Source organism: Oryzias latipes, chromosome 6, assembly GCF_053564925.1.
Source record: "Oryzias latipes strain Hd-rR chromosome 6, Olatipes_Hd-rR_3.1".
Classification (NCBI taxonomy): Eukaryota; Metazoa; Chordata; class Actinopteri; order Beloniformes; family Adrianichthyidae; genus Oryzias; species Oryzias latipes.
Genome location: NC_136242.1, coordinates 33,135,106 through 33,153,290, shown reverse-complemented (window position 1 = coordinate 33,153,290; position 18,185 = coordinate 33,135,106). Strand labels below are relative to the sequence as shown.

General features: G+C 40.4%; 1 protein-coding gene across 3 annotated transcripts in view; it reads right to left on the bottom strand.

Moving 5' to 3' along the window:
• tspan9a (tetraspanin 9a) overlaps positions 1-18,185 on the bottom strand; it is a 288,464-nt gene that overhangs the window by 29,381 nt on the left and 240,898 nt on the right. For all 3 annotated transcript variants that reach the window (XM_011476510.4, XM_004069855.5, XM_078949064.1), the window contains one exon: positions 4,709-4,783. In XM_011476510.4, the coding sequence (XP_011474812.1) occupies positions 4,709-4,783 (75 nt within the window). The remainder of the gene's footprint in view (positions 1-4,708; positions 4,784-18,185) is intronic.

Sequence of the window (18,185 nt, the reverse complement as noted above, 5' to 3'; positions counted from 1 at the left end):
CACACTCACGGTGCAACATAAAGAAACAACATAAGAGGAAGAATAAACTAAGGTGGAACAACAAAACTGCCATATGAAAAGAAACGTGGGCAAACAGAAACACTCATGCTGAGCCCTAATTAGATCAGGAAACCGCGTCCCACAATCCCCTGCTGCTAACAGACCTAAAATGCACATTACTTTTTTTTTTTACTTTATTGTACAAAATGAAAGTACAATACAAAACACAAACTTCAGATATGCCAGGGGAGCATTCTTTTGTTCGAATCCTCAAAATAAAAATGACATCAAAAATCGGATTTCTTTTTTACATTTCTTTAATTTTATCAAAGCAATGAAACATAATTTATTGATATTGTAGCAATCTGGGGAGAGTGTTGTGAATTGAAGTGACTTGCATGCTGTTTCAGCTATTTATGTGCTGGGATAAACAGGCTTATTGCCGAAAAAGGATATCGATTCGCTTCCTGTTTAATTTTGCTTGAGACTGTCCGGGATTGTGCGGTGTTAAAGATATGAATAGCGTTTCAATTAAGCCACTACGCTAGCAGTTTGGCGTTGTATTCCCCACCAAAGAGACGTCCCGGCTGGGTCGTTAAATTATTAGCGTATTGAAGTTAAACTTGCACAACAGAGGAGTCACGTGACGCGTCGTTCTCCACTAAATGCACTGCAGGGCAATTAAACATTTAATCGTTAATAATGCTCATTATGTATTTGCAGCAACTTAGACATTTTGATAGCAGGCTAATATAGCTAATATACATACATATTGCATGTGTTGCCTTCATTATAAGGCTTAAATAGGGCTTTTAATCTTTTGCGGCTCCAGACAGATTTGTTTTTTGTTTTGTTCGTCCAATTTGGCTCTTTCAACATTTTGGGTTGCCGACCCCTGGTTTAGGGGATGTCATCTGGACTGTGTTTTAAAGTTATATACCAGCTCTTCGACCAGCTAATTCAGAATTGACAAAGCATCTTGGATATGAGGTGAAACGTCTTCTAACTTTAAAACCAAGTCCAGATGAAAGCCCCTAAACCTACTACAATGGAACCAACCTGGATGAATGAGAGTCTTCATAGATATCTAAATCATTAGAAAAAAAGATATTTCATTTTTTTGGTGGATTTCATCAATAGGTTTGAAAAACAAACTTAGTAGAATTTTCTGCCAATCCTTTGATGTAGTGGATTCATGGAAGTTTTTCTGTGCCATCAGATTCTGAATATTTTTAACCCTTGAATTTTCTATCTGATTTTTTTTTTCCTTTGAATTTTTATTCTGAATTTTTATAACCTTTGAATTTTCATGAATTTTTGGGAGATCAAACTGTTAGGGTTAAAAAATATTTAAAATGAAAATTCAAGGGTTATAAAAATTCAGAATAAAAATTCAAAGGTTATAAAAATTCAAAATAAAAATTCAAAGGTTATAAAAATTCAGAATAAAAATTCAAAGGTTATAAAAATTCAAAGGTAAAAAATTCAAATAGAAAATTCAAGGGTTAAAAATATTCAGAATCTGATGGCACAGAAAAACTTCCATATGGATTTAACATGAATGATATTTTATCATGAAAAAAGTGATAAAAGGCCTCAAGCCTTAAAGTCAAAAGGCTTTAAATTTCTTGGAATGGATTGTTGGTTTTCGTTTCTACTTTTTCTTCCTCCTCTATCTATATTTTGTCATATTTTTTAGTGATTAAAACACAGACAATGTTTAGCCCCGACATGGTTTGGCTCTAAAATCTGACCCAAGTCAAATAATGGATTGTTCAAACGACTTATTCTTGACAGAGATTAAGCAATAACCAACAAAAACAATGATGAAGATGGGGAATTGCCTGAGGTGGTGATGGCTGTAGCACTAACAGATCCATCAAGATCATTGTCATTAAAAAAGTAAAACACTTTAACTTTTTGTCTCATCAAAACCCCTCTCAATGCAAAACCATCTGTGGAGTGAGTAAATTAAACAAAGAGGAATCTGGCCTCTCTATAGAGGTCAATGATATTCTCGGCCGTTTATATCCTCAACTGTTGTCACCCCACAGATATTCACCTGACTCGACCCAACAGGGGTCATGGGAAATGTGTGTGGCTAATTACAGGGAGCCAACTGCTGAGGACTGGGCTGTTTTTAGTGGCCTAACCTTTGACTGGTCTGTTAATGGAAGAATGGAGACATTCAAAGTCGTGCCTGAAAATCAACCACATGTGCAGAAGGAACTCTGACCTCAAGAAGCAACTGGGGGGAGCATGTTCACTGCGGCAACACCTTCGTTGCTTCACGCCATAAATCTGTAACTTTCCTGGGCTTGAGCATTTGATTAAATAGGGAGTGTGTAACTTTGTGTAGCCGAGTTTCAAAAATTAAAAGTCTGCGTAAAGCTGAATAAGAAACGTTATCTATGCCCTAAATGAAAACAATAAAATCTTGTTTTTTCATTCTAAAATAAGAATTGATTCATAAATTTATCAGAGGAATGAATCTGAGATCTTCACAGATTTTTAATTGACAGAATTTTAATAAATGCCTGGTATGAGCTCTAAGGCTACGTTCACACTGCAGGGCTTAATGCTCAATTCGGATTTTTTGAAAAAACCCGAATTTTTTGCAAGACCGTTCACATTTCCAAGTAAATCCGAACTTTTGTGATCTCCAGTGTGACCGTGAGACGACCCAAAACGGACCCGCATGCGCAGAAGAGTCCTCAACGGTGAACGACGTCACTCGTTGTTTGCGGAGCCAACGTGAACAATGGATGTCAACAGTGGAGCTCTTTTTGCAAATCGTCTATACCCACTGTATTAGAACAAGGATGTGTATGTTGTGTTTGGGCCGCGTGCGCCGTACAGACAGGAGAAGAGCGCGTGCAGCGGTGGAGAATGGGGGGGGGGGGGGGCAGTGTGGGCGCGCATTCATATTGTGTGTTACGGAGGAAGGAGAACGGTAATAGAAGAAGGTTTCCCCCAGAATAAATGCTATTGATTCTTTATTAACCCGCTCTGGAGAATCCCGGAGAATCTAAGGGTCAGAACAGGGAGAAGGAGGATCCGCCTTGGGTCCCCCACGCTTCTGATCACGGTCGGAAAGGGGAGAAAGAAAAAAAAGTAATTGCGGGGAAGGTTCAACACCATGCTCGGCCATTTAGCTGGAAATATTTTCAAAAACCACCCGGTTGCGATAAGAGCCCTGGAGTTTGGCCTGAATAGAGCTGTCACCCCAAATATTAATCCAGTCGGTGACCTCACTTCCCTTCCACTGACTGGTCTCAGCAGCATCGTCTGCCATGGTTGTTGTTTATGTTCCCGTTCCCGCCTACTTCAACGCAAAATGATGACGTTTGTTGCGTATCGATGACGTATATGGTACGGAATCAAGCCGCCTGGCCGGTCAGACGACGGTCGCAATTGAAAAGATCGGATACGTTTCGGAATCAGGACGGCATACCCAAGTGGCCTTGGTCGCAATTGAAAAGATCGGATCTGTGTCGTTCAGACTGTCATGAAAAGATCGGAATTGGGTTGCATAGGGGCAAAAAAATCGGAATTGGGTCGTTTCAGCCTGCAGTGTGAACGTAGCCTAAGTGAGACTGAAACAGTCTTTCAGTAGATTTCAATGCCTCCCCAACATACAAAAAAATATATATAAACAATCCTACAGATGCTCACAATCTTCCCAGTGGCTCAAACTGTGAGGAAGGCCTTCCATCATCATACTTCCACCACCATGTCTGACTATGGAAATAGCAGTTGTAATGACAGCGCCTTCCTCTTTGTGCCAAACAGAAAAACAACTTTGGAATCTAAGCAGTCTTAACCCCATCCTTCTTTGTTATGATCTAAAACTGTTATATTAAAGTCTCACATATATGTTTGTATATTTAAAATTATTTAATAAATAAGTAATGTACGTTCCACTTTAGGACACCTGTCTACTGCCATCAGTTTACTGAACTACTGAACATGACGGATTCATCCACCCATGCCCGTCTACCTCTGGTTTTCTTTTGACCTTGCACGTGTCATTTTGCACAAAATCTCTTTGCACAGTTGTATTTATTGTGTTTATTTAAATTGCATCCGTCTTACCAACCAGTGTTTGACCTGACCCGCCTCCTTCTATTGCTGCGATGTCTAGACGCTGTTTCCTTGTGACAGGAGCAACAACATTTTGTTTGCTGTGCACAACTACAGAACCTGAATGTAATATTTGTGCTTATTTCATGCATTGAGTGCACAAATTCTTTAATAAGGGTCATATTTTTTATAAATATTGCAACACCGACTGTTTTGAATCCATGGTTCTTTTCAGGCATACACTTTGGACCTCGTTATTATTGCTTTTCACTCGGAACGCTTTTAGACATGTGGTGACTGTTGTGTCTCAACACAGATGCTGCGTTTGAACCAGCAAACATTTCAGTCAGATGGTTTCCTGTCTTTTTTTAACCCAGAGCACATGTTGTCCATGAGTGCTAACGGCATCGTTTTAACTTTCATTGACTTAAATGGGGCCAATAACAGGACATCTTTATAAAATACGTTTTTTTTTTCTTCTAAAACTGATTTATTGGTTAGTGCATTTGTGAAAGTAAAGTTTTTCTTCTTGTTTCTGCAACTGTATAACAAAAATACATTACACGAAGATGACATTTGACATGAAGCTCCAAATCGATGCATAACTCAAAAAAATGAAACTTACCTTATCCGAGTACACAAAGAACAGGATGAGTAATATCAGCTCCGCCAGAAGAATTACCAGCAGAACAATGAAGAACTGCAGAGGAGATGAAAAGACAGAAAAAAACGGCTTTTTAACAGTTGCTCTGACAACATAATTGGTTAATGAAATTGTTTGACATTTGGTGGAAGAATAAAAAAAGACATGTCCCTTTCTTTGGTACGAAAGAAGCAGAAACAGCAGCCCCTTGGCTTATTTTAGATTTTATATAGAAAACAGAAGGAAACTGCAACCAAATGAGTCCATCAGCGGCTTTTGAAGCTCATTAATCAAAAAATGTTCTGCACGAAACCCAAGGCTTTAAAAGGACACATTGTGTTTTTGACATCTGGATTTTTGGCAACTTCGTTAGCTCTGGCATAAAGACTTTGGACTTTTACTCCAAAGTTTTAAGGCTAATTAGTCATTTTAGAGGAAGTTAACTATATGGAAGCTGCTCTAGCCAGTCTTGTGATCCTAATATAGGCCAGTGTTGTCCAGTGTTCCTCAAAGGGTTGAGGCACTGCTCCATTTTTCATTTCTCAGATTCCCCCTTAAAAAACAGTGCTTATTGTGTCCTTTTTGTTCTTTGCATCAGGCGTATTTCCAGACCCTTGAGGACTGGGACTAGAACCCCCCCCCCCCCCCCCCCCCTGCTTTCAGGTGAGAGCAGAAATTAGTTTTTTTTTAATAAGATTTAAATATTTTTAAGTATTGAGGGAGAAAATTATTTGCAGAAAAGACATGATAAAACTAATAAAAGGTGTGCTACTAAAAGCGTTGTGTGTAGTTTTTTGTATGGCCCATCGACGCTACCCGCCCTCGTGGTCCCCTTTTTACCGCCCTCACTGACTGAACTAATGCTACATGCCCCTAACACTTCATACAACGTCGTTCAGCTTGAGCCAATGATTGCTGCAACACATTTTTACAATATTACGGCAAAAAGTATGTGAGCAACAGGGACACATCGCTTCTGCGAGCTCGAAACACTAACACCTAACAATATATAAAAAAGTTGAATAAAAAATTATTTTCCAGGTAGTTTGCAAATAATGTTGGAGGAGTTGGAGGCGATAGATCAAAATCCCTAGAAGGAGTTTAAATTTGGTTGTGTCCAAATACCTGTTGAACGCCCCAGAAATTTCCCAGAAGCCTCTTCGAAAAACCTGTGTGCATCGATGCTCATTAGATCGGCAAATATAGACCACAATGCATTGCGTTGGAACAATATTTGTGGCAGAAAAAATGTTTCATGTAAACCATCAACAATTTTAGCATCAGAAGACAGTGGATTCATAAATAATCGCAAAATTCTCATATTATTTCGATTTTTCACTGTGGGAAATCGATGACGGCATATTTGCCATTAAAAAAAAAAAAAGTAGTGAGCATGGTGTTGGAATTGCTTCTAAGATCCAGGCCACTACAAAGTGCAGCACTATATAGTGTTGTTAGTTAGGGGTTAGGGCGGGAATTCGGACACAGCCTTTGTGATTTATTTATTTTTTTTAATTCAAGATGGCGGCTTGAACTTCAATTGAGGTTCTAGATTTAACCTGGTGGCGTGCAGGTGACATTCCGTGAAGATCGCTCCAACAAAAGTTTTTGTGTTTTGTGGGAAAATGTGAAAATTGCCAAATTTTACACTTTTCCCCAAATCCAAAGCACAAGTCCTATAGCCATCCCATAATAATTTTAAAACTTCCCTTGGACATCCCGACACGTGTGTTTCTGCATCGTTAGTGGATTTTGAAATATTCTCTTGAGCCCCATGAGAGATTTTGGCCGCATTCGTTTTTTCTGTTAACAGTTCGTCCCGCTATGATGTCATCATTTTTTGTGGAGGGTCATTCAAAATGAATAAAATTGAGATAACAATCTGGTCATTGGCGTCCGGGACGGCGGCGGACCAGGACAGACGGGAGACAGAAAACTAGAGCACAGACTGAGGAGTGAAAGGGGGCTGAACACTCCCATGATTAATTTCAAACACAGCCTCGGATCTCAGACTATTTTCATTCTCTTCCCCCCTCTTCACGATATTGGCTGAATATTTACCAGCCTCTTCTTCAAAACATGGAGGGGGGGGGGGGTGCAGGGGAACCTTGTTGTTTGAAAAGCCCTGTTAATTCCAAACTCATTTGGCGGGGAGGGGCCCAGGGGTAAGCTCATTTCTATGCTGTGGCCCACATGAAAGAGTTGCAACAATCTCCTGTTGTGTGTATCTGGGTTGCCAGTGATATTCTTGTGCTGCTGTGCTTTCACAGTCGACTTGTCACATTTTCCTGGTGCTGCATGTTGGGGGGCGGGGGTGGACTCCGCAATGTAAATTAGCAGCGCTTTGATGGCCTTGAATAAGAACACATCGAGCAGTTCAGCAGCATTGTTGGCGTGGGTTCGGGGGCTCTGTCTTTTCACGGTTTAAGGTCCTAAAGAAACACAATCAGACAAAAGTCGGAGACTGTCAATCTGCTATTCTTTCAGCTGGTACAAAGGACACGTCAGATCATTTACGCTCATCTTTTCACCCTTGTGCGTTTCTGTTTACTCCTCTTGTCTTACGGGTCAAAAATGACCCACCCTACCAAAGCCCCAAAATAAAACAACTCAATTGAATTCTGAACTCTATTATGTTTGATGAAACGACCTGTTCCTTATTATCACCTTATTTCTTAATTTTTGTCATATTGTTTGTTACACAATACAAATAGACAATCACCAGTGAACATTATTACACTTTTCTAAGTTTTCTTTTGCACGGTAAAGTTTTTTTATTGCTCCTATATAAATGTGAAGTAATGACTTCTGCATTAATTATATTCAAGAGGAAAAAACAGTCAACAACCTGGAATGTCTTCGTCAATTGTTTATTCTCATAAGTTTGAGTTTTATATACGTTTCTATTTTGTATTTGTGTTTAAGTTTGACAGTGTGTCTGTATGTGTTCAGTATTATTTCTTTGACAGTTTTAAATTAGTATTTGTGTAGGAGTGTAAAAGTGTGTGTGTAAGAAAATGGTGGTTGTGTGTGTGTGTAAGTATTTGGTATTGTGTGTGTAAGATTTTGGTAGTGTGTCTAAGAGTTTGGTCATATTTGTGTAACAATTTGTATTTGTTTATTAAAGTCCTAGTGTGTGTTAAGTTTGATAGTGTTTGTGTAAGGGCATACTACTGTAGTGTTTGTTTATAATAATCGTAGTACTTGTGTAATCGGTATACCAGTGTTTGTGCATCGTGTCTCGTATGGTCTCTCAGCTTTCCTGTGTACACTTACGGACATGTGTGTGTATTTGTGTGTGTGTACCTGTGAATTAGTGAGATGGTGTGTGGCCTTTGACCTTTTGCTGGTGTTTCAAATCATCAAATTCAGTAAGACAATCTTTGTAAGACAATCTTTGTACCCTAGTGATGAGCAGCCCAAGTGGAAACATGAATGAAAAGCGATGGAGTCCGTTTAGGAAGAGTCATAAAATCTCAGAAGTTGAAAAAGATTGAAAGGTTCAGTTCTTTTTTCTACAAGTAAACATGGTAGTGGGTCACTTTTTACTCTCACAACAACACAAGGGTTGAACAAGGCGGGTTTTGTTTGGAGTAACCCCGGAAACTTCAGGTGAACACGAATGCTCGGACCGGTTTGCTCAGATCACATGTAAATAGTCTTTGATCTTTTAGTGTGATGACCACAACACCTTTCGTCAGCAGTCGCCCCAACTTTTGGGTGTGTTTGATTAGACGAGAAAAATGACTCCCAGAGGAGAACCTCTGCTATAAACAGACAATAAATGTTCTGGCATGGAGGCGCGGCGGCGTCTAATGAGAAACACTCCCTGTTTGAGTCGTCTCTTCCATTCATCCTCCCCCCTCCATCCCCATCGCTGCTTCACGGTTAAGCAGGTGAAGCAGGCCTCGTTTAATATGGAGGATTTGGTGGGCTTTTGAGTGATGCAAGAGCTTCAAGGGACTGAGCTGTTTGTGATGTTAAGTAGTCAGAGCCCCAATTCCACTTCTCATTTAAACTTTCTACAGATGAAAGTTTTCTCGCATTTGTTTTTCATCGGCACAACCCTCATTCCACTTTCTTAATTAACTTGTTGCTCAGGATAAACCACTTGTTCCACTTTAGGCAAACAATGCAACGGCAATAATTAAGAATAGGCTTTGGAATAAAAGATAAAACAATCGGAATTATTGAGCCAGTAAGTATCAAGTGCTTTTCATGCCACTTTTAAAAAGGACAATAATGTGAAGCCATAATTAACAATATTGTCTACTGACGGATTTATTTTTAGTTTATTGCAAAAAAAAAAAAGCATGGAAATTGTCTGCATTTGCCGTTAGCTCCAATTTAATTTAGATTATATGCAAACCAAATTTTTAGACTGCTATTGTGACTTTGCTCTGACTTGCAGAACAATATACTAACTTTATTTAAAAAAAAGTTCTTTTCAACTGTTTTCTATTCTCAATAAACAAACCAGATCCCACAGATCAGGGTACAATGTTGATTTACGCATAAGGGAATTCTGTTTCCAGCCAATTGTCAGTCAGGCCGCAGTACAGTCTGCAAAATAAGGACTTCTGCCTGGATGAATGATTGGAGACTCTGAAGACGGCGCTGAAAGGAGGCCGAGACAGCGGGACGTCCAGGGACAAAAACAAAACAAAAATTAAAGACAAGACGCAGATAAGACTGCAAAACAAAAAATCTTTAAAAGATTTACCTTTTTTGTAAAAACAATTCCTTAAATATGTTCCCTTAGTTTTTTTTATATTTTTAAAAACTGTTTAATAATCCAAAATTACATAATTTAGGTTTTTCTTCTAGATTTCATGAAAATTTGAATCAAGTCCAACAGATTTAACTGATATTTATTTGCGTCATTTGTCACTTTTACAAAGCTATCTTTAAGAAGCTGCTACGTGTTATGCTAACCCAAAATGTTACAATTATGATAAAAAAAGATGAAAAACAAAAGAAAGCAAGACTAAGAGAAAATTTTTACACCAGAATCCCCAGATCATGTAAAAAAAACTTTTTGTGTTGTGTTAGCATTGAAGCTACCACTTTGCCAAAATTAGCATCTTTTGAAAAACGTTTTCAAGATCCATGCAGTGACAAATGTGTTTTTGCTGTTTTTAACGTAAGAAAATTAAAAGTAAAATGGCATTTCTAAGCATTTCTTTTATTGAAAATTGTTGTGAATCAGTAGCAGATGAAAAAATGCAATTTTAAAAAGAGCTGATTTGTGACGAAGTAAATATGCTGGGGGTTTCCTACTTCAAGATCTCAACAATGGGAAGGGGAAAAGGGGGTAGGGTTGCTCCGCGCCAACATTCCCGCCCACAACTCTTATTCCTGCCACTCTACAGAAACTATGTCCTAGAAAACGACACAGGTTTTTAGATATAGGCTAAAAAAGGCATCATCATACTGAAAAAGACCACTGGGAACCCTCTAACAATAGTCTCATTGTTGATAAACCTTCTTGCATTTTTACTTACAATGGTAAAAAACAGTGGAGAACAAAAACTGATGTCTAAACAAAAAGGACAGAAGTGACATTGAAGTCTCAGAATGACATTAAAATACTGAAACACAAAAAATATAAAGCTTAAGAAGAAGTTTGTAGAATTTGTTTACTGAAATTCCAGGTTACGACTTCAGCTCAGGCCTATTTATAATAAATTTAGTTGAGCTGGACTGTTGAATTATCAAAATTTTTCAGGGCCAGCCCCTACCCCCCACATCCCCCATTATCTAATATCCCTCTTTCTTCCTCCCTCCTTTCCTTTTCCGTCCGGTCAAACACAAAAGATTTTCAAATATGATTAAAATGAATAAAGTTTGGCCTTGATTACAAAAGGGGTTTATTCAGACAAACCTCTGGTTTATCAGAAGATTTATAACCTCTGTTGTTAAAATGAAATATGTCCAACACAAGAGGCCTTCAGCCCTCATCTGTTTGCCCAGCTGTTGGACAGGACAAGTTAAAAAAAAAAATTGCAGGGCCACACATTCATGTTGGGTAATGACAAAGGGTTATAGGAAATATTAACTCTTCTATAATAGAAAATGGTGTCGGGAAAGAATACTTATTTTCTTCTGTTACAAAGTTGTGACTGCAAACAGCAGAGCAGTACATTGCCGTTTTCATCTGCAGCTAAAAACCAGGGATCCAAATCTTGCTCAAGTAAATATGATGCTTTCAGAATGATGGGTTTTTGCTGCAAGCAGGAAATTATGGGATAGCTCCTGCATTTAGGTAAAAACAGGTGAAAATATAATATCTCACTGGATTTTTGCAAGTCTAAGCAAGTGCTATGACACGAAACAATGTACTTTTGACAGGTTAAAAGTGAAAAAGCCGCAGTTTGCATTATGGTAATCAATGACAGTTCAATAAAAAGATCATATTCATGCAGGGTAGTAATAATTCTCTTCTTTTAACAAAACTCTATAATTGAATGTTTTTTTCTTTTTTTAATTGTTTAATTATTTTTTCAATCTAAATTTAAAATGGGATTTCTTTATTTTATTTTTTGTTTTCACAGATGCATCACGAAAGAACCATGTTAAAACCACGGAAGAAGTACAAATAAACTACGCAAAAAACAAATAAATCAATGTAGAACATGAACCGTGTGTGATTACTGCACTGTTTATGCAATTCATTAGTGATTCATGCGTCAGTTAAGTAATTTAAACATGATGTGTGCGCCATATACGTGATATAAAAGTTACACATGGATGGTACATGCGTGAAAAGTCCGTTAGACATACATGAAACGGTCATGGAAAGTCAAGAAATTCGCGTGTGCATCTTGCAAAAATCCCACACATTTGCTTAAGATTTACGTAATAATTGCGTATAAACTACACATAATAAACTGTGTAATTCTCAACTGATCAAAAACTCGTCGGCAGAAACCCTCGACAGACATCTGGACACATCGAGGAACGATGAATGCAAGAAACACTACATACATGACGTATATATAACGCAAGACAGAAAATTGCCACGTTTTAACGTTTTAACATTAAATTTCAGCATGAATACATATTTCCGCACTTTCCGTATGTATTCCCAGCCTCTCAGCATCTTGGGCAGAGATGTGGCAGAGGTGGAGGAGTACAAGTACTTGGGAGTAACCATCGACAACAGACTGAGCTGAGACTGAGTATAAGAAGGCCAGCAGCAGACTCTACTTCCTGAAGAGACAAAGGTCCTTCAACGTGTGCAGCAAGTTGCTCGAGATTTTTTACCAGTCTGTTGTGGCCAGGACTCTGTTCTTCTCTGTGGTCTGCTGGGGGGGGGGGCATATCTGCCAGGGACAGTAAATAGACTGAACAAACTGATTAGAAGAGCTGGCTCCATAATTGGATGTAAAACGGACACGTTTGAAGCTGTGATGAAGAGGAGGACTTTAAATAAGCTCGTATCCATCATGGATAATCCAGAGCATCCTCTCCATCCTGTTCATGACGGTCAGCGGAGCACCTTCTCCAATAGGCTAAGGCAGCTTCGCTGTCACACCAACCGCTACAGGAGATCTTTCCTACCTCACTCCATTGGACTCTATAACTTGTCATCAATGTGCAATAGATAAACTCATGTAACCCTTGTGCTATCCTAGGCACTTTAACATTGGGAGTTGGGTCATCTAGACCCACTAGACAGTGCGCTGAACCTTTTTTCTTCAATGATTTGTGGTCTTCACTGGTGTCCATGGATTACATGAAATCTTTCCACCTTTATCTACCTTTGTCATGGTAGGAAGAACACGTCAATGCAAGGGTGGGGTCATCTAAAATGGCACGCAATACAACTGTTCTTTTTCACTGATGTTTCTTTCTGATTGATTGTTCTGGTCCTCTGTTGTCATCTATTGTTTGTATTTTTGTATCTTGAGCCTAACGCCGACGCTGTAACAACCCAATTTCCCAAGCTGGGATCAATAAAGAATCTTTATCTTATCTTATCTTATTTTTAATGTGAGGTGGGCGCCGTATAAAAGATATAAAGGTTATACGGTACATGTGTGAAAAGTCTGTTAGACAAATGTGGAACGGTCATGGAAAAACACAAAAATGCTAATGCATCTCGCAAAAATCGTTTGTGTGAGAACTACATAATTATTGTGTATGAACTAAACGAAATACGCATAAAATGAAGATCTAAAAACCGAATTCTCGTAAAGACTTGTCAGCCGATACCCCCCAGGGATATCTGCACACATCAATGAATGACGAAGGCAAGAAACACGTATGAATTATCAATTATGTATCACGAAAGAGAAATTTCACATGTGGAAAATGTGCAAAATGAGCGTGGTGGCTGTGTGACACGGCCTTTTGATGGATGCATGATTTCCTTAGGTGTGTAGAGTCTCTGTGTTTGTGGAATGTGTGTCTTTCAGGTGGTTTCAACATGAAACTTTTCTTAACCATTTGGCCAAGCACCAACATCATGTCATGAAGCATTTGCAGTATATCCTTTTTCATTTCAGATATGGAGAAGGCAAATGGAAAATGGCACATTTCATATGATTCAAACACCTGCTGGCATTATGGATGAGTCTGCTGCACCTTCGTCCTATAGAGAAGCGTCACCTGCTTCACTGGAACCTGTTATAGCTGCCGCTGTCTGCTGTTACTTCTTGACAAAGCTGTATATTTGCAAAAAAATAAGGTCTCACTTCCAGTGATTCAAGGTATTGGTGACTTGCAAAGATTTTCATCAGCATAAGAAGTAAGAAACATGAGAGAGAAGCTGCGTCTCTCAGACTATATGCTAATTTCAACATTGCCCTCAGTAAACTTTATCTTTTGCCTTAAAGAAAGGCTGTAAAATGTACAAGCATTACAGTTTTTTAGCATGAGACAGGCAGTCTCCATGAGTCATTTCTTTTAATTTTACTGCATAAGAAGAGAGTTAGGGCTTGCTATAATATTATTTTTATATATAATATATATATAATATTATATATATATATATTAACCCTTGTGCTATCCTAGGCACTTTAACATTGGGAGTTGGATCATCTAGACCCACTAGACCAGGGGTCGGGAACCTTTTTGGCCGAGAGAGCCATAAACGCCACATATTTTTAAATGTAATTTCGAAAGAGCCATACAATAATGTGGTGTCCCTTTCCCACACTGAGGCACGGAGACTTAACCTCATTTAAGGTTCTTTGTTCTTGTTACTGCAGACCGCAACAAACGCCGTACATTTAATTCAGCAACTCCTGAATCTCTCCCGCCGAGACGAGAGCGCTTCTCCCAACTTTATATTCACCTGCTCCCGCTCCAGCCCTCCCATTTCCCTTATTCGGCCCATTGCTGAACCCCATTGGTCCAAACTACCTAACAACAGGCTGAGCGACAGAACTGAGAGCCAATCAGATCTCTAAGTCTCTCAGTTCAATAAACTACAGAACATTTAACGCGGCCCAACAGCCACCCAACTCAGTCCGCGAAAATATGTTTAAAACTAAATATACAAATGAATGTGTGCATTTGATGTAATTTCAACACTTTTAAAGTACAATAAGTCTGTGGATTCTTTTTAATAACATTGTTATGCTGTTGCTAATAAATGATGAGTATTTTTCGTGGTAGTTTTGCTGATGGTCTAGTCTGGTTTATACGTGGTGAGTTTCTGCTTCATGCAGGCGTTGAGACTTTAAACGTGATCTTAGGTCTGAATGTTCTGTAGATGTGAGACAGACATGGAACCAAACACGCACTCACACGCTGCAGTGAGTGACGGGCAGTGGGTTTTACGTTTTTACAATCCCTGCGCGATTCACCTGCTGGCCGTGCCCACAACCCCCCCACCCCCCACCCCCACTCTCTGCTTTCTTCCTCACACATCCCGTCCCCGCTACTGCGGGCTCATTCTCAGAGACCGGAGCGCGCAGTTTTAGGCACGGCGATTCACAGGTTTCCGGCTGGTACAAACTCTGTGAAATAATAGATAATTGTAAACTTGTAGTTTTCTCTCCAAGCACCGCTACTACTGCGCGCCTCTGGCTTCGCCCAGCGCCCGAGAAGGACTGGACTAATGAAAAAAAAAAAGTATAATTAAAGATTTGTCTGCGAGCCACATGTGACCATCAAAAGAGCCATATGTGGCTCGCGAGCCATAGGTTCCCGACCCCTGCACTAGACAGTGCTCTGAACCTTTTTCTTCAATGATTTGTGATCTTCACTGGTGTCCATGGATTACATGAAATCTTTTCACCTTTATCCACCTTTGTCATGGTAGGGAGGTCATGTCAATGTAAGGGTGGGGTCATCTAAGATAGCACAAGGGATATATATATATATATATGTATATACACTGACCAAAAATATAAACGCAACACTTTTGTTATTGCTCCCATTTTTATGGTATGAACTCAAAGATGTGAAACATTTTCCACATAAACAAAATAACCAGTTCTCTGAAATATTGTTCACAAATCTGTCTAAATCTGTGATAGTGAGCACTTCTCCTTTGCCAAGACAATCCATCCCACCTCGCAGGTGTGCCATAACAAGATGCTGATTAGACAGCATGATTATTGCATGATTATTATATTATCGCTATTTTATAAATAAAGTTTGATTTGATTTGATTATTGCACAGGTGTGCCTTAGACTGGCCACAAGAAAGTGTATGTATGTATATGTATGTGTATGTGTGTATGTATGTATGTATGTATGTATGTATGTATGTATGTATGTATGTATGTATGTATGTATGTATGTATGTATGTATGTATGTATGTATGTATGTATGTATGTATGTATGTATGTATGTATGTATGTATGCATGCATGCATGTGTACGCCCCTCTCACCCTCCGCGGGTGGTTTCTCTTCCAAGCTCGCGTCCTCTACCAGAGGCCTGGGAGCTTGAGGGTCCTGCGCAGTATCTTCGCTGTATCCTAGCACTGCACTTTTCTGGACTGAGAGGTCTGAGGTCTTTCCAGGTATCTGTTGTAGCCACTCCTCCAGCTTGGGGGTTACTGCGCCAAGTGCTCCAATTACCACAGGCACCACTGTCACCTTCACTTTCCATGCTTTCTCCAGTTCTTCTCTGAGTCCCTGGTATTTCTCCAGTTTCTCATGTTCCTTCTTCCTGATGTTCCCATCGCTTTGCACTGCCACATCCACCACAACGGCTTTCCTCTGTTCTTTATCCACCACTTCAATATTTATCTTGGTTGCAATGATGCCTGACATGAGCTACCATGTTGTGGAGAGACAGGTTATTGGCCGGTAGTTGGATGGGACTGCACCCTTTGAGGGATCCTTCTGGATCAGGATCATTCGCCCTTCCGTTAGCCATTCTGGGTGAGTCCCATCTCTTAGCAGCTGGTTCATTTGTGCTGCCAGGCGCTCGTGGAGTACGGTAAGCTTCTTTAGCCAGTAGGCATGTATCATGTCAGGGCCCGGTGCTGTCCAGTTCTTCATACCTGAGACTCTTTCTTGGATGTCTGCCACTGTGATGGTTACTGGATTCTGTTCAGGGAGGTTGCTATGTTATTTTCTCAGAGAGACCAGCCACTGGGCATTGCTGTTATGTGCTGTCTCTTTCTCCTATATACTTTTCCAGTACTGTTCAGTTTCTAGCCTTGGTGGGTCTGCTCAGCTGTTTTGACCCTGCCACTGAGCGTACACTTTTGCAGGTTGAGTTGCGAACAACCTGTTTATTCGTCTGGCTTCATTGTCTCTTGTGTACCTCTTTAGGCGGCTGCTCAAGACTAGGAGCCTTTGTTTGGCAGTTTCCAGTGCTTCAGGTATGGGCATCTGGCTGTATCTCTTAGGTACTTGCTTTCTCATTGTACCTCTTCGAGCCTCTGTCAGCTTATTCACATCCTTCCGAGTTGCCTTGATTTTGGCCTCTAAGCGTTGCTTCCATGGTGGGTACTAATTTCTTCCATGGTTCATTGGTTTCTGTGATGGTCGTGGTAGGAATTGCCCTCAATGCTTCATTCACAGTTTCCAGTAGACATTCAGGCGGTACATCACTTAACCGTTGTAGCTGGTGTTGGGGTTGCCTAGTGTTCATTGTAGGCATGATCTTGTCTTTCAGGTCAGTTGCTGCCTCGCTCAGTGTAATTGTGGTTGTTGGGGCTGTGTACCCAATCTCAGGGTGGGAGTGTGGCATAACCTCCTCTCTGACTGGCTCTCCCGTGGCATTGTATTGTATCGCTTCAATCTCAAGTTGTGATAGGAGTTGCCGTTTGTGGATGTTAGAGCACTGGGCTACATGTTGTTTGGCAGTTAGCCTTGATTGTGGGTTTCGAAGCATCCATTCATTCCACATTCTCTGCATGTAACCCCTCTGGGTGGGATTACTTGAGTAGTAGCATTCTAACATAACCTTGTTCTCACATCTAGTCCATATCCGTCTTGTTCCAGTAGCCCACTTTCCATCAGGGTGCTCTGGTCCCTCAGCACCTGACGCAGAGCTTGTTTGGCCGGGCGACGTCTGAGCCGGCATGACATGTGGTTCATTGTCTCTCATGTTGTGAGGTAGGCATTAGCGTTAAGGGTCTTGCCCAAGGACCTTCACTGGGTGATGTTTATTGCCCGTCATTGTTATGGTAATTGCCCCTTTTCCATTGCTATTTTTCCATTACCATTAATTGTTCATTCCGCCCTGGGAATTGAACCCGGGTTTCCTGCATGACAGTCCTGCACCTTACCAACCGTTGCCAAGTTAACCATGCGACTCATCCTTGAGGGAGGGTTGTTTCGCTGTGGCGACCCCTGATGGGAGAAGCCGAAAGTGAAAGAAGATATATATACATATATATATATATAAAACGCCCCTCTCACCCTCTGTGGGGGGTTTCACCTTCACTTTCCAGGCTTTTTCCACTTCTTCTCTGAGTCCCTGGTATTTCTCCTGTTTCTCATGTTCCTTCTTCCTGATGTTCCCATCGCTTGGCACTGCCACATCCACCACAACGGCTTTCCTCTGTTCTTTATCTACCACTACAATGTCTGGTTGGTTCGCCATTACCATCCTATTAGTCTGGACCTGGAAGTCCCACAGGATCTTTGCCCTCTCATTCTCTACCACCTTTGGAGGTGTTTCCCATTTTGAGCTTGGGGTTTCCAGTCCATTTTCTGCACACATGTTCCTGAATATTATTCCAGGCACTTGGTGGTCCCTGCCAGCATCTTACACCCTGCAGTTATGTGCTGGATTGTTTTAGGTGCCTCTTTGCACAGCCTACACCTTGGGTCTTGTCTGGTGTGTTAGATCTGAGCCTGTATCGCTCTGGTGCTCAGGGCTTGTTCCTGAGCTGCCAGGATGAGCGCTTCAGTGCTTTCCTGGTAGGACTTCTTGATGTCAGCCACTTCAGTTATGGTCCGGTGGTACATCCCATGCAGGGGTTTGTATCCATATACGCCATTTATTGGCCGGTAGTTGGATGGGACTGTATCCTTTGAGG